Here is a 13,149-nt window from a genome sequence, read left to right on the forward strand (position 1 = left end):
AGCATTAGACATTGATTTATGATATTATGTGTTTTCTTGCCTGACATTTTTTCTTCGTGACCTAGGGCCAAGAGTCAACTGGTCTCACACCTTTGGAAAGTGTACAATTAAAGTCCAATATTGATGACTTGGAGAGAGCTCTGCAAAAGGCAAAAGCCTTACAGGAAAGGACTGACCATGATGTATCTTCATATAAGGCAGAACTGGCAAAGCTAAGGTATGGTGTGAGGATTACAAAGTAAAATGTTAATTATACAGGTCAAAATCATTGTATGTTAACTGTGTTAGTCAGGTCCCTGTACAGATAGTAGCTATTTCTTTTTTGCACACTAAACCTGTGGTTAAAAGCTGGCAGTAATACCCAGTGAGAGCTCATGTGAGCTAGAAAAAGGTTTGGGTAGGAATAGCACGTGGCTACTTTTGAGAGAGTTAATTCCACCTCTACAAAGTCTTCTAACAAACCAAAACATTTCCACAAATCATGGATCACTGTGAAATATTTCTTCCTTTAAGGTAAAGTAAGGGGTCACAAGCGTGCTGGCCAGTATGTCCCAATTAACTACCATTGCAAAAACAGTACTTTCATCAGACATAATAAGCAAAGATGGCCATCAGACAGGGCTAGAAACATGGATGCAGGAAGTAGTTTGATATAAACCTCAGCTGTTTTTGGATTAGCAACAATGTGTGCATCCAGATAAGCAATATGGATCCTATTCAGTATAAGAAATTAAGTTCCCCAGAGTGGATTAGCCATAATGATTTCATGCAGGATTAACAATAGCTGCTTGACAGCTCAGACATTGTATTTCTCAGATACCCAAACCAGCCCTACGCCCTCTTTCCTCACAGCCCCACCCCTACGCTCACAGGCACATTCCCACCCTCCAACAACCCACATATGCATCTCTGCATACTACCCAAGCAACCATGCCCAAAGGCATATTACAAGACTTCAAACCAGCCTCTTTAGGCTCTCTTTACTACCTCACCCCGAAACTATCAAGCATCTTAAGCCACATCCTGAGAAGCAAGTCCCCACTCCACCACACATGTGTAATCTGATTTTTACCTCTTAACCACATCCCAGCCCTCTAGCACAACTCAATTCTGCACAGAAATAGTACCACTTTCCATCCATACCCGTTCAGTTGCGTGTCCACCTTCGGTCAACAGTGTCCACCTGACCATGTGCAATTTGGTTGAAAGGAAAGAAAGGAGGGGTGGAAAGAGAAAAGGGAGAACTGAGTGGGAAAGAAGTGATAGGAAAAGAGGTCCAGTGGCTATGTTGCCAGTTTTGAAACAAGATGACGGTAGGTTATAATCCTGTCTTCCCTATCTGCCCTAAATTCTGTGAGCTTTGGACAATCACTTGAACTCTTTCCTTCCATTTGCCTATCTGCCAAATGTGTGAAGATTTAGAAAGTAAATTAGCACCAATATAAAACAAAAAAAAGATTGCTTAATGGAGAAGGGATATAGTGTAATGGCTAGGAACAAGATTTAATGTCTAACCCTCAGCTTCACCCCATGACCAAGATTGTGTGATCTTTGGCCTAACACTTAAGATATCTGTACTCCAATTTCCATATCTGCCAAACATTGGAGTGCTTAGAAATAAACTGCATGTCAATATAATAAATGTGCTACATTGAATCTAAAGCCTTGAGAGGAGCATAAAGTGTGCTTGTGCATGCTTTTATTAAAGTTGTTGACTTTGGAACAAGAAAATCCATCTTAGTATTCAAGTTGTTGATTTTGGAAACAGAAAATCCAGGTTCAAATCATGGCTTCACCATTTGTCTGATACAGCTTGGGCTGGGCCAAATCACATTGTTTCTGTGTTCGTCTTTAAAATTTAGAGCGTAGAATAAAACTGAGCTACAGTATGTGGTGTAATTGTATAATAAAAAGTCTGAAATCATAGAACTAGGAATCTGAAAGTCTGGATTATAATTCTATTCATCACTCCACTCAGTGAAGCAACCACTACCCCTATTCTGCCATTAGATGAAGTCCCCAGCCTGTGTCTTGGGGTGATAGGGTGGCATGAGGGCCTGCTTTTGCCTCCCGTGGCACAGTACTGGGCCCAGAGGATGTACATGGGGGGGATCATCTGAATCAACCCACATCTCACAAAGGCTGTGTGACAGGATCATCGCCCAAGACCTAACCACTCATTGCCTTTCCCTTTTCAAAGAAGTCCTATGTTTGCAGAGGAACAAAGCCCTGTTAATGTCCAAAATATCTTTGCTCAAGTGAGGCCACCTACACTGAACAAAACTAGGCTTAAGTTTAACTGAACCTCCCTATGCGAGCAGGGACTTATTCTGTGGACCTGTAAAGCACAGCATTTCCAAATTATTCACAAGTGAAATGACTTGCTGATCCCTGCCACACTAATTATCATACACAAATGCAAGCACTCTCATGCAGACCAGACCTGGAGGAGGGTTCAGGGCCTGATAAGTCACAGGCATCCAGATGGAGGTCTGGGTGTATAGACGGAGAAGAACACAGGAGGAGTTGGTGGTAGGGCAAAAGGAGGTGTTTGTCAGGAGAAGGACAGGGACGGTTGTGGTAGAGAAGGAGGAGGTTATTGTCTGAAGTACAGAAAAGGTAGGTTGTGGAGAGAGTTTTGAGCATGAGAGAAGGGTGGAAGAAAGCATCAAGAGGATGAGATTGAAGAGAGAGTGTAGGAAGAGAGGGGGCAGAAGTAAAATCGGTCTGAGTTTGGAGAAGAGACTGGAGTCAGCAAGGAGGTTAGGCGGAAATACCAGGTTGTTAGGGGAGATCTAAGAAATAGGAAGGCGGTTGCGAGGAGGCAGCAGGAGGAAAGTGAAGGCGGCATTGGAGAGACAAAGGAGGGTGGAAGGAGACACCACATTTAGATGGCGACAGAGACAGGAAGGAGCATGAAAGTGTGTGTCAGGAGAAAATGGAGCTAGTAGAAGAGCAGGAGCAGGCCCCTTCCAACCTATGGAACAGGTGAGCCTGAGCAGGGTGCAGGTACGAGCATGTAGCAGGGCAACAAGAAAGTAGATGAGGAGAGACTGGTTAGAAGGGAGAGGAGAAGGCAGGATGTGTAATTCTCCTAGGCATGCCAGTGTGGTGACCCACCAAAGAGGAGGGTGACGACATGACATTTGGTGACAGTGCCAGATCCCTGAGACAGATAGGTGGCAAGGGAATAGGAGTAAAGCCTCCATGCCCTCCCAGGCCACTGCCCCTTTGCTGGAAGTTTTGTGGTTTTGTTCATTACTATTTCACACCAACATCGACCCATGCCAAAAGCATATACACACATGAGGCCCAGAAAACACAGAAGATAGGGCTCACAGTAAAGGAAGATGAGGATCAGAGAGAGTGAACTAAGGAGAAAAGAAAGAAGTGTGAGTACCATATAAAACCCTCAGGACTGTGAATCAGTCACGTGCCCCGAGGAGAGAACCTAGGCTAAGATTTGCAAGCTAAAAGACTTGCAGTATTACAAGAATGGGAAAGCCATCCTGCTGTTCTAACTGATGTTTTAAGTTACCTTTTTTATTTGGGCCAACCTTGTAAATATAAATATCCCCAGTGAACTGGTGTTGCGCTGTGACTTCTTGTGTCTGCTATTGTTCATCATATTCTGTTTTGTGACAAAAACACACTGTTGACTGCTTTGCAACTCCTGTGAATTAACCAATCACTCGGGTTCTGACTGGAGTTCTGACTACAGATCTAAGTCAATATGACTTTAACTTTGCTAGCCGGATTTTGGGGAAAATTAGCAATCCTGGTCTATTAAAATGCTTCTGCCTCATGCTTTCATTACAGCCTCATGCTTCCATTAAGTATTGTTAAAAGGAAAGCACTGGCCCATCTTCTTAGTTGAGCAGCATTTGATACCACTTCCTGTAAGAACATTAAGGTGTACTGACTTGTTGAGTAACATGTCAGCCACCCCTGTGAAGTTTGTGAATGAATGCCTGTGATTCTAATCCCAGTTTCTCCACTTGTCTCAAATTGTTTGATCTTTGGAAGATATTGTTCCCCATCTTCTTGTTTTTTTTTATCTGGCAAATGTGGCAAATGCTTAGAAATCAATTACACACGAACTCAAAGTACTATATTAACTTAAAAATGTTGTCAATGAGAGGAATGGGAGATGTGTGCAAGTGCCAATGTGCTTAATTTTGAAGCAGATTATCTGGATCCGTACTTGAGCAAAATGGTTTGATTTTCAGCAAATAGTGTAATCTTCTTGTGCTTCAATTATCTTACCTATAAGTAATGAACAAATGTACCCATTTCACGTTTGAAAGTTGTTAATTGAAGATATCCTACCTTGCTCAGCTGTCACTGTCTAGGAGCAGGGGCAGAAATATGCAGAGTAAGTTAAGACATTTCCAACATACTGACTAGGATTTGTTTAATTTCATGTAATGTGTGATGTTACTCATACATGACTTGTTCTCATTTGAACACTGTAATTCAAGGGTTGACTAGCATGAAATGTATCCCACCTGCGTAGTTAAAACAAACACAAAGTAAGGCAATAAAGCCATTAATTTACTATACTGAATGGTAGATGTAAGGGAGACATCCCTGGAGGTTATACAAGAGTGTCTGAGCAGAGTGCCACGACTATGGATTACGGTTTTATTCAGGCACATTTTTATTTGCTAATCCATAGTCTGGAAATTGACTGTTGGGATGAGAGTGACCACTATCCCCTCATTGTGTCCTGCTATGCACGTACTGGATGGGTTGAGTGATTTAGGGGAAAGATTGCACATAAATGAAGGAGCAAGTTGCATTAGATGAAAACATAACAAATTTGAAGAAACAAATCAGTGCTTTTTGCAAGAATGTAGTGCATTCATTGCTCTATTCAATGCAAGAGACACGCTTAGCTTGAATAATACCAGCTTATGGTGCTAGAAAAGGGTGCAATCTTGAACCAAGCTTGAGAAGTGTACCATTTGCTCATCATAAAAGTAATTTCATTGACCTTTCCTAACATAGGCATTTATCCCAGGAAGATCTTCGGCAGTAAACAAGATTATAACAAGAGGCATTTGTACCCGGGTAAGGACGCTGAGTCAATCAAGTGGCTTGAACAGCGGGGGAGAATACACATTCTACGCCTGCTGTTTCCAGCCATCTGAGGCCCTTCCCCGGGTGGTGCCATTTTATGTTGGGAGGCAGCAAGGAGCCTCACCCTGTTGCCCCCCACCCTCAAACACCCCAAAACAAAGCATACTGTGAAGAATCCTATGGATCCCTCACTGAAACCCTGCCTAAAGTCTCCTCCCAGGTTGCAAGGGGAAAGCAGATGCTTACTGATCCTAACCCTGGGGGTGGCCTCCTGCGGGAGGATCACCTGGGAGGAGACGGGGCCCAGGGTGTTGAGGAGATTCCGTGGGATAAGACGCAGTATTTTCTGTCTTTAAGGAAGAATCCCACCAAAGTACCTGAAGAGGTAATGGCTTATTGTCATTTTAATGTCCCTAACTCCCATGTTGGATCACGAGTTGTGGAACATCTGAGCAGACTTCACCAAAAGAAAGAACATTTTTGGTATCGCAAACTAAACACCTTCTTCAAACCCTAGTGTACCCTAACAAGGAACTTGAAAAGTTGTCAATAAACTAGCTTCCTCTGTAAAGGCTACTTTTCATAGTCCCTCTCTTTAATGATTTTAGGGGAATTAAACCCACCCTTAAAACCAATTTAAATCTGTCAAAACCTAACTTTTTGAAAAGAAACTAAAAGTCCCCGAATCCTAGAGGGACTGAGATGAGGAAGAGGGCTGAAGAGGCATGCAGATGTAGTCAGGCAATTCAGCCTAGTAGGCCATTGCAAAAGTCAGGCAATTAAGGCTAATAGCCCCCGCCGGAACATTATTAATGAACCTGGGATGCATTAAAGACCCCTTCAGGAAAAGAGAGGTGCGGAAGGAGCTGTAACGTGCAGGCTGTGGCAGTAGAAGCAGAAGGAAGACACAAGGCTAGCAAAGTAAGCAGAAGTGGGAGCACAAGAGGGATGCCAGAATGAGGAGACAGCAGATGACACCTGCATGTTCTGTCCTACCAAACTCTGAAGTGCAGAGGCTGCTGTGAAAAACTTGAAGGTGTCTCACCCGCTAGTCCCCGGGGATCTGTCATCCAGGTGGCCAAGACATGGCCATCACTTTTAGATCCAGTTCCTGGGGGTGGACCAATGCATGCTGGTCACCTGGATGAGGGGCCTTGTGGGAGTGGGACACCGGATGGTGAGACATGGTATCCCCTTCCCTGTAACACCTTTATTTAGGAACTCAACCCATCCCCCTTTTCCAACAGACACAAACACTTTCTCACAGACAGCTCACTGTGAGAGAAAACGGACTAACACCCGAGCATATACCCGACATGTCCCAACAGAATGGTCAGGCAGAGTCAAGAAATTACTGATCATTACACACTCCTGACTTCCATCACACTTCCCCACACAGATAAAAGGCAGAGCACGAAAGCACACTCTAAGCAATGCAAAGCACACAAGGAAGCAGCAGTTCCAAGATGGCAGTTTAATATGGGGAGAAAGACGGCAAGACCAGAGAGGGTTGCAGGGAGGGAAGTGCCCTTGACCTTTTCAGAGAATTTTTTTTACTTTCACGAGCCTTCAAGAATAAGCAACCATAAGACCTGGAATTAAAGCTGAAGAAACCTGCATTGAGTGTCTGAGGTACCCGGGGCTCTCCCGCGTCGATAGCCAAGGCGGGGATGAGCATTTGCCGCTGTGGTACTGTCCTTGGCTCCTACAACAAAGAAGCGCCAGTAAAGTCAGCACAGCTGGTGAGTCGGGGAGACTGATAGCAGACCGGTCTGTGTTAGATCCAAGGTTGCAAGCAACAACACTGTATGGAGAAATCTGAAGAGAAAAGTGTGTGAGGCGTATGTGTCGAGCGACACGAATATTATTGAGCATCAAAAGAGTGACTGGACTTTGGAAGCCAAGATAGATACCGTGTACAGAGTGGTCCGGCGCCACGTGGGTGCTCAATCAATGGTATCCAACTGAGAAGTGGCAAATGTAAAAAGGAATTGTGAAATCGAAGTGGTCCTGCACCGGGCCAAGCTAAACTCTGTGCATATTCCAAAGTCTTAGAGAGTTAATGCAAACTGAAATTGGTCCGAGCCCAGCTGAGAGAGAATAATTGTGTAAGAAGAAGGATCTGAGCCTGGCTGAGGGGGGAGATCTGGAGTGAACCGTGAGTCACCTGAGAAAGAATATTCTCTGAACATTGGAATAGGGGATCTGTACCCAGAAGAGGGGGATCCAAAGTAACAATCGTTGTGTAAAAGTGTTCTGAGCCAGGGTGAGGGGGATCCAGGGTGAAGAGTGAATCATCGGAATTATGCACTTGTAAGAGGAAAGGAACTTTTCGTTTGTTTTGATACATCAGGCCCTCTGAATCAAGAGACTTTGATAAATAAAGAGACTTTGCCATAGGAGGCCCTGATTCAGGTAATGGAACTGTATCCTCGTGCTGAAGAAGCCAGAGAGTGGCTATGCTCAAGTGAAACGCCATGTCCCATGCTGAAAATGTGTGGAAGGGAGACCAACGGCCTGAACATCTGACACATCACTTTTGTGAACACTTTGTTCTTTTTCATGAACACTAACCCACACAATTTATATTTAGAGGTAAGGATTGGCAATCATATTTTTTTTTTATTATAGGCCCTATTATTTTGACTAGACTCTTATTTGATGGTCGCAGCCTGCTCCCATCTGTAGATTTAGGATTAGATAGGTGTTTATCACACTCTTGTTGACGTTCAATAAACACCCTTAAACTGTGGTCACTTGTGACTGTCTTACTGTTGATACCATGCCTTATTTACACTGCACAGCAGAAGACGTGCTGATGAAACAGTTTTCCCCATGTGAGCCTGATAGCCGTGGTTGCGAGCTGCTAGCATGTCGAATATCACTCGTCAAGTTGAGGGTCTTGGAAGCAGATGAAACTCCCAAGATGTCTTGTCGGACCTGAGACACCTGTTCAGGCGAAGGGTGTGGGCCCCCAGCGAACCAGAAGCCGTCAAAGTTGTAGTTGAAGTCGGGAAGTAGTGTGACCCGCAAAGCAAACGCTTCTGAAGCCGGTGAACAAAGCACAGCATTCTAAAGCATTGCACAAGCCTTGGTGGTAACAGTAACCAGCTCTTCTTCCACTCACGTAAGATTTTCAGCTAATAGAAGTGAACTGCTGTAATCAAAACCCCTTGAACAATGGAAATGTAACACACGCGTATAAAGTAAATCTTCTTACTTGCGCAGGAAGCCAACGCTGTTAAACCCATGGTTGTGATAACCGAAGATTGGTCGCGTGTCCTTAATTAAGAGAAGGGGATGCTTTGAAGACCATCACAGAACAATTAACGACGACATTATTGAAGTTAAATCTTTACTGTGGCAAAACTACATTAATAAATGGTTGTATGTGCCTTATTGTGATTCCCCAAGAAGGCCTGTACTCTATCCTTTGCTTCTATGGGAATGTAGCTTTCACGCCCCGGCTGGGGGGCAGACATGGGGTTCAATGGTCCACCAGCCCGAGCTTTGGTAGCAAACATCTGATCGCCACTTTCACCGCTAATTTCCAGTGTTATGGGGATGCCGTACAACTATCTTTCAGGCTACCCTCAGCCATTTTCTCCACCTCACTCATATCGGACTGTCTGTCCGCTATCCAGTCATGGTGTGCCGCAAACTACCTCTGCCTCAACGCCAGTAAAACTGAGATCGTTACCATTGGGAACCCTGCTCCCGCTTTCCCTCTTTCACTCTGGCTGGCCTCCCTTGGCCCCCACCCACCCCCACCTGCGAGGCCAAAAACCTTGGGGTCATCTTCGACTCCACTCTCTCCTTCTCCTCTCACATTTCTGACATCTCAAAAAAATCAAACTTTCAACTACACCTCCTCAGAGGCACTCTACCTTTTCTCACTTTCCCCCAGCGTCTCAATGGGCCTCATTACGAGGTAAGCGGTAGCCATGGTGCTGTTAGGACCATGGCTACCCCCTTACCGCATTCCGGGTCCGGGTTGGTGAAATAGGGACTTACCGGGTCATTCCAACCTTGGAGGACCCAGTAAGTCCCCATTCCGAGAACCATTCCCCATTCCCATTTGAGCCCCCTTAGGGCTCAATGGGGATGGAGCTAATAACGGTACTGCAATTTGCGGTACCGTTATTAGCTCTGAAGTCCCTTAGCGAGTTCCGTCCTTAACACCTGGTAAAACCAGGCGTTGAAGGAGGGACCCGCTAAGGGAACTCATAGTAGGGCGGTAAGGGATTACCGGCACCGGTCTCCTTAACGGTGCCGGTATCCCTTACCGCCCTAACGTAATGAGGCCCACTGTCTCTAGAGGCCAGGTTCTCTCTAGGCTGGACTACTGCAACAGCCTCTTCCTCAACCTCCCTGCATCTGCCCTGCGCCCTCTACAACTCATCCAGAACAGAACCGCAAGAGTTATCCTTGGCCTCAAGCGCTGGGACTGCATCTCTCCGGCACTGAAATCCCTTCACTGGCTCTTGGTGGCTGCAACAATCCAATTAAAGACTTTCTGCATTGTCCACAAGGCTTTCTGGGGCCTGGGACCTACTTACCTGCAATGTTTCCTACCTAAATACTGTCCCTCTTGAGCCCTACGTTCATCTATCTCCAACCTTCTGCGAGTGAGCTGGTTCTCCAAGCAGAGATTTGGAGGGAGACCCTTAACCTCAGCAGGTGCCTCTCTCTCTCTAATAGCCTCCCTGCAAACCTCCGTCTTGAGCCTGATCGTCTTAAATTCTGGAAACTCCTCAAGACCTAACTCTTCTCCTAGTTCTCTCTCCCCCTACCCTGCTAACCTAGCTCTCTGCTCTCTCCATCTCTCCCTCCTCTTCCATACAGCTTTGCTGACTGGCCGTCTGGTGCACCTCAGAGTCTCACAGGTCCCTGGCACCCCCGCTAGTCGTCTTTGCACTTGACTCAGGGCCCTGCACCCAATCCCCCTCACTGCACTTCGGAATAGATCCAAGAGCTTCTCTCTCCGCACTTCTCCCATCCTCTACCGACTGGGTGCACTTGGACCACCCCCTCCCTTGACCGTCTTGCAATGCACGATCTGAATGCATCTCTGCCTGAAGGTCGTCTGTCTGTTCTCCCCTGTCTTCACCCATTAATGTGCACTTGTAAAAAAAAACACAGAATCACTGTCAGGCCTAATTGCTGTATCTCAACTGTTAAATGTATCCTTTTCAATTACTCTGCCTGTGCAGACCGTTATCGTCTCAGAATATCGAGGGCTCTGAGCGACTGTTGTTTTTTTCCCCGTGTTCCCACCCCCCTTGAGCTCTTTGAAACACTGCCTGTGTATAGGCACTTCATAAATAAACAATTTGACCCAGGCAGGAGCCCGTCTTCACAGATCCCGTCTTCACAGCAGTGCTGCAGGAGCAGCACCACACGTATCCTCGAGCATACGGTAAGCGCCGGGATGGAACACGCTACCTCGACTTGCCTTGCAGCCTGACCTTCATCTCTACCACTACAGTGCCTTATAACTATCGTGCCGCCATCCAGCAACACGCTACAGCCCTAATTCTTCAAGGCATCCTGATGTGACAAAGATCGCTGCAATCCCCCTTCATAATGGCCGCCTTGTGCATGGTGTGCTAACCGGCCTTTGCAAATTGAGCGTCCTACTAGTTGCCTAGCAACATGCAACAAAGCTCTTCATAAGAGCCTATCTTAACGCCTAAACTGGCTCCTTCAGACAAGGCACTGCGGCAAAGGCGCCTGTCTGGGTTGGACGAGGAGCCGAGCCCTGCATATCTCCAGCTCTCCACATCATACTCAAGGTAACTCGTTTTCGCGCTCTTTATGGTGTTCTTTACCGCAAACCACCTTGGAACTTCCACTTGCGCCCGCCTTAAACCAGCGTGCAACGCTGGCCATCACTTAACCCCGTGCCACTTGCCGCTTCTATGACCTGCAAATCTCACGCCGGAGCCCACCAGACACAGCTCCTCGTTGATCCACTGCCAGGCAGGCCCACAATCTAACTTGCTGACTCTTAATCACTCTTCTACCAGCCATCCATGTGACCATTTTGCAGCCCTCGTGGACTCGGATCTACCTTCTATGGTACCTTTGTCATCTATGCTTATAAATGTATTCCACATAGCTGCACGACTTCTGTCTCCATCACTATGATTTGATACCTCGTGCTGAATAGATTTCCAATCGCTTAGCCAAAATGCCTATAGCCTCCAAACTGCCTTCTATCCTACCTAGCTAAACCTCCTGCCTGCCTCGACTGCCAGCCTCTGCAAGCTGCCTTAGCCGGCCACCTTAGCATGAGATTTTTAACAGATCTCATCCTATCTGGTAATCGCACCTTGATACGGTGCCTTAGCTTGCTGCCTATATCTGTGCCTTTAGCCCAATACCTGTGCCAGAATATTTTACTTGTGCCTTAGTCTGCTGCCTATGCCCATGTCTTAAGCCTAATATTTGTGCCAGAATATTTTACTTGTGCCTTAGTCTGCTGGCTATGCCCATTCCTTTAGCCCAATATTTGTGCCAGAATGTATTACTTGTGCTTTAGTCTGGTGCCTATGGTGATGCCTTAGTCCAATATTTGTGCCAGAATACTCTATTTGTGCCCGGGCCTGATGCCTGTTCCATGCCTTAGCCCAATATTCATGCCAGAATATTTGACTTGTGCCTTAGTCTGCTGCCTATGCCATAGCCCAATATTTGTGCTGGAATATTCTATTTGTGCCCGAGCCTGCTGCCTAGGCCATAGCCCAAAATGTGTGCCAGAATATTCTATTTGTGCCCAAGCATGCTGCCTATGCCCATGCCATGGCCCAACATTTGTGCCAGAATATTCTATTTGTGCCTGCGCCTGCTGCCTATGCATATGCGTTAGCCCAATATTTGTGCCAGAATATTTTACTTGTGCCCTAGCCTGCTGCCCATGCCACAGCCCAATATTTGTGCCATAATATTCTATTTGTGCCTGGGCATGGTGCCTATGCCCATGCCATATATGTGTGCCAGAATATTTTACTTGTGCCTTAGCCTGCTGCCTAAACCTTAGCCTAACACTTGCGCCAGAATATACTACTAGTATTTCTAGCCCGATGCTTTGCCTTAGCCTAGCCTAACACTTGTGCCAGAGAATACTATGCATACCCTAGCCCGAAGTACTTCAACTACGGTATTATTGCGACTTGAATATCTATTTTGACAGTATGACATCAACCTTTACTGGGTGCACTTAAATGTTCTTCTTGCTAATACTATTTATTCATTCTGTGTATACTGTGTATCCACATCAGCAACTCTACGACGGACAGCCTTGAGCTGCCAAGCCTGTGTACCTCACATGGCTAATCTACGTAAGGTAACGTTAACTATGGCCACCTTCCTACCACTTCTCAACACCATAGCTCCCACCAAGTTCCTACCTGCTTTCCTACCTACTAGTACCACAAACATTGCTCAACTAGAAACCTTAGCCAACAGCCACCACGGCCTTACTCCCACCCAATGGATCCAGCAGTTTGCTACCCGCCCGACACCAAACCAACTTTGTCCTGTCTATATCAGAAAATTAAGACTAGACTCTCATTTAAAGAACACATGGTTGCCTAATGCTCCTAGCATTTCGCACACTCGTTCCAAGACTACTAAAGACTACCTGGCAGTGGCGTAACAAAAAATGTGGGGGCCCCCTGCGAGCCATTCTGAGGGCCCCCCTCCCAACTCAGCAACAAATCACGGTTCGTGCTACACACTGGGCAGGCGTAGATTATCACGCTTGCACAATACGCATGAACGTGCTGCTGAAGGGGTATGCCGCACACTGAACTAGGAGAAAGATATAAATATGTGTTTTAATGCAATATATAGCACACTTTGAGAATAGTCGGCTAAAAAGCCAGAGTGTTTGCAATTGTTTTGTAGGGTAACACCAATCCAATACACGCTAGTCACCAACAGTGCACAGGAACATGAATGCTTTGCTATTAAAAATGTCATGTCACGTGTAGACACGTCCTAACACTACAGTAAAGCATGCCAGGCCACATTTAGACATACCTAGACTGGTTGCACAAAAAT

At 45.9% G+C, this 13,149-nt stretch overlaps 1 protein-coding gene across 4 annotated transcripts in view; it reads left to right on the forward strand.

The window, feature by feature from the left end:
- The window catches only part of LOC138503575 (golgin subfamily B member 1-like), a 1,546,163-nt gene that overhangs the window by 1,193,226 nt on the left and 339,788 nt on the right, over positions 1 to 13,149 (forward strand). For all 4 annotated transcript variants that reach the window (XM_069623402.1, XM_069623405.1, XM_069623404.1 and 1 more), the window contains one exon: positions 66 to 217. In XM_069623402.1, the coding sequence (XP_069479503.1) occupies positions 66 to 217 (152 nt within the window). The remainder of the gene's footprint in view (positions 1 to 65; positions 218 to 13,149) is intronic.

The sequence above is a fragment of the Ambystoma mexicanum genome, chromosome 11, assembly GCF_040938575.1.
Source record: "Ambystoma mexicanum isolate Mex_15411 chromosome 11, UKY_AmexF1_1, whole genome shotgun sequence".
NCBI classification, from domain to species: domain Eukaryota; kingdom Metazoa; phylum Chordata; class Amphibia; order Caudata; family Ambystomatidae; genus Ambystoma; species Ambystoma mexicanum.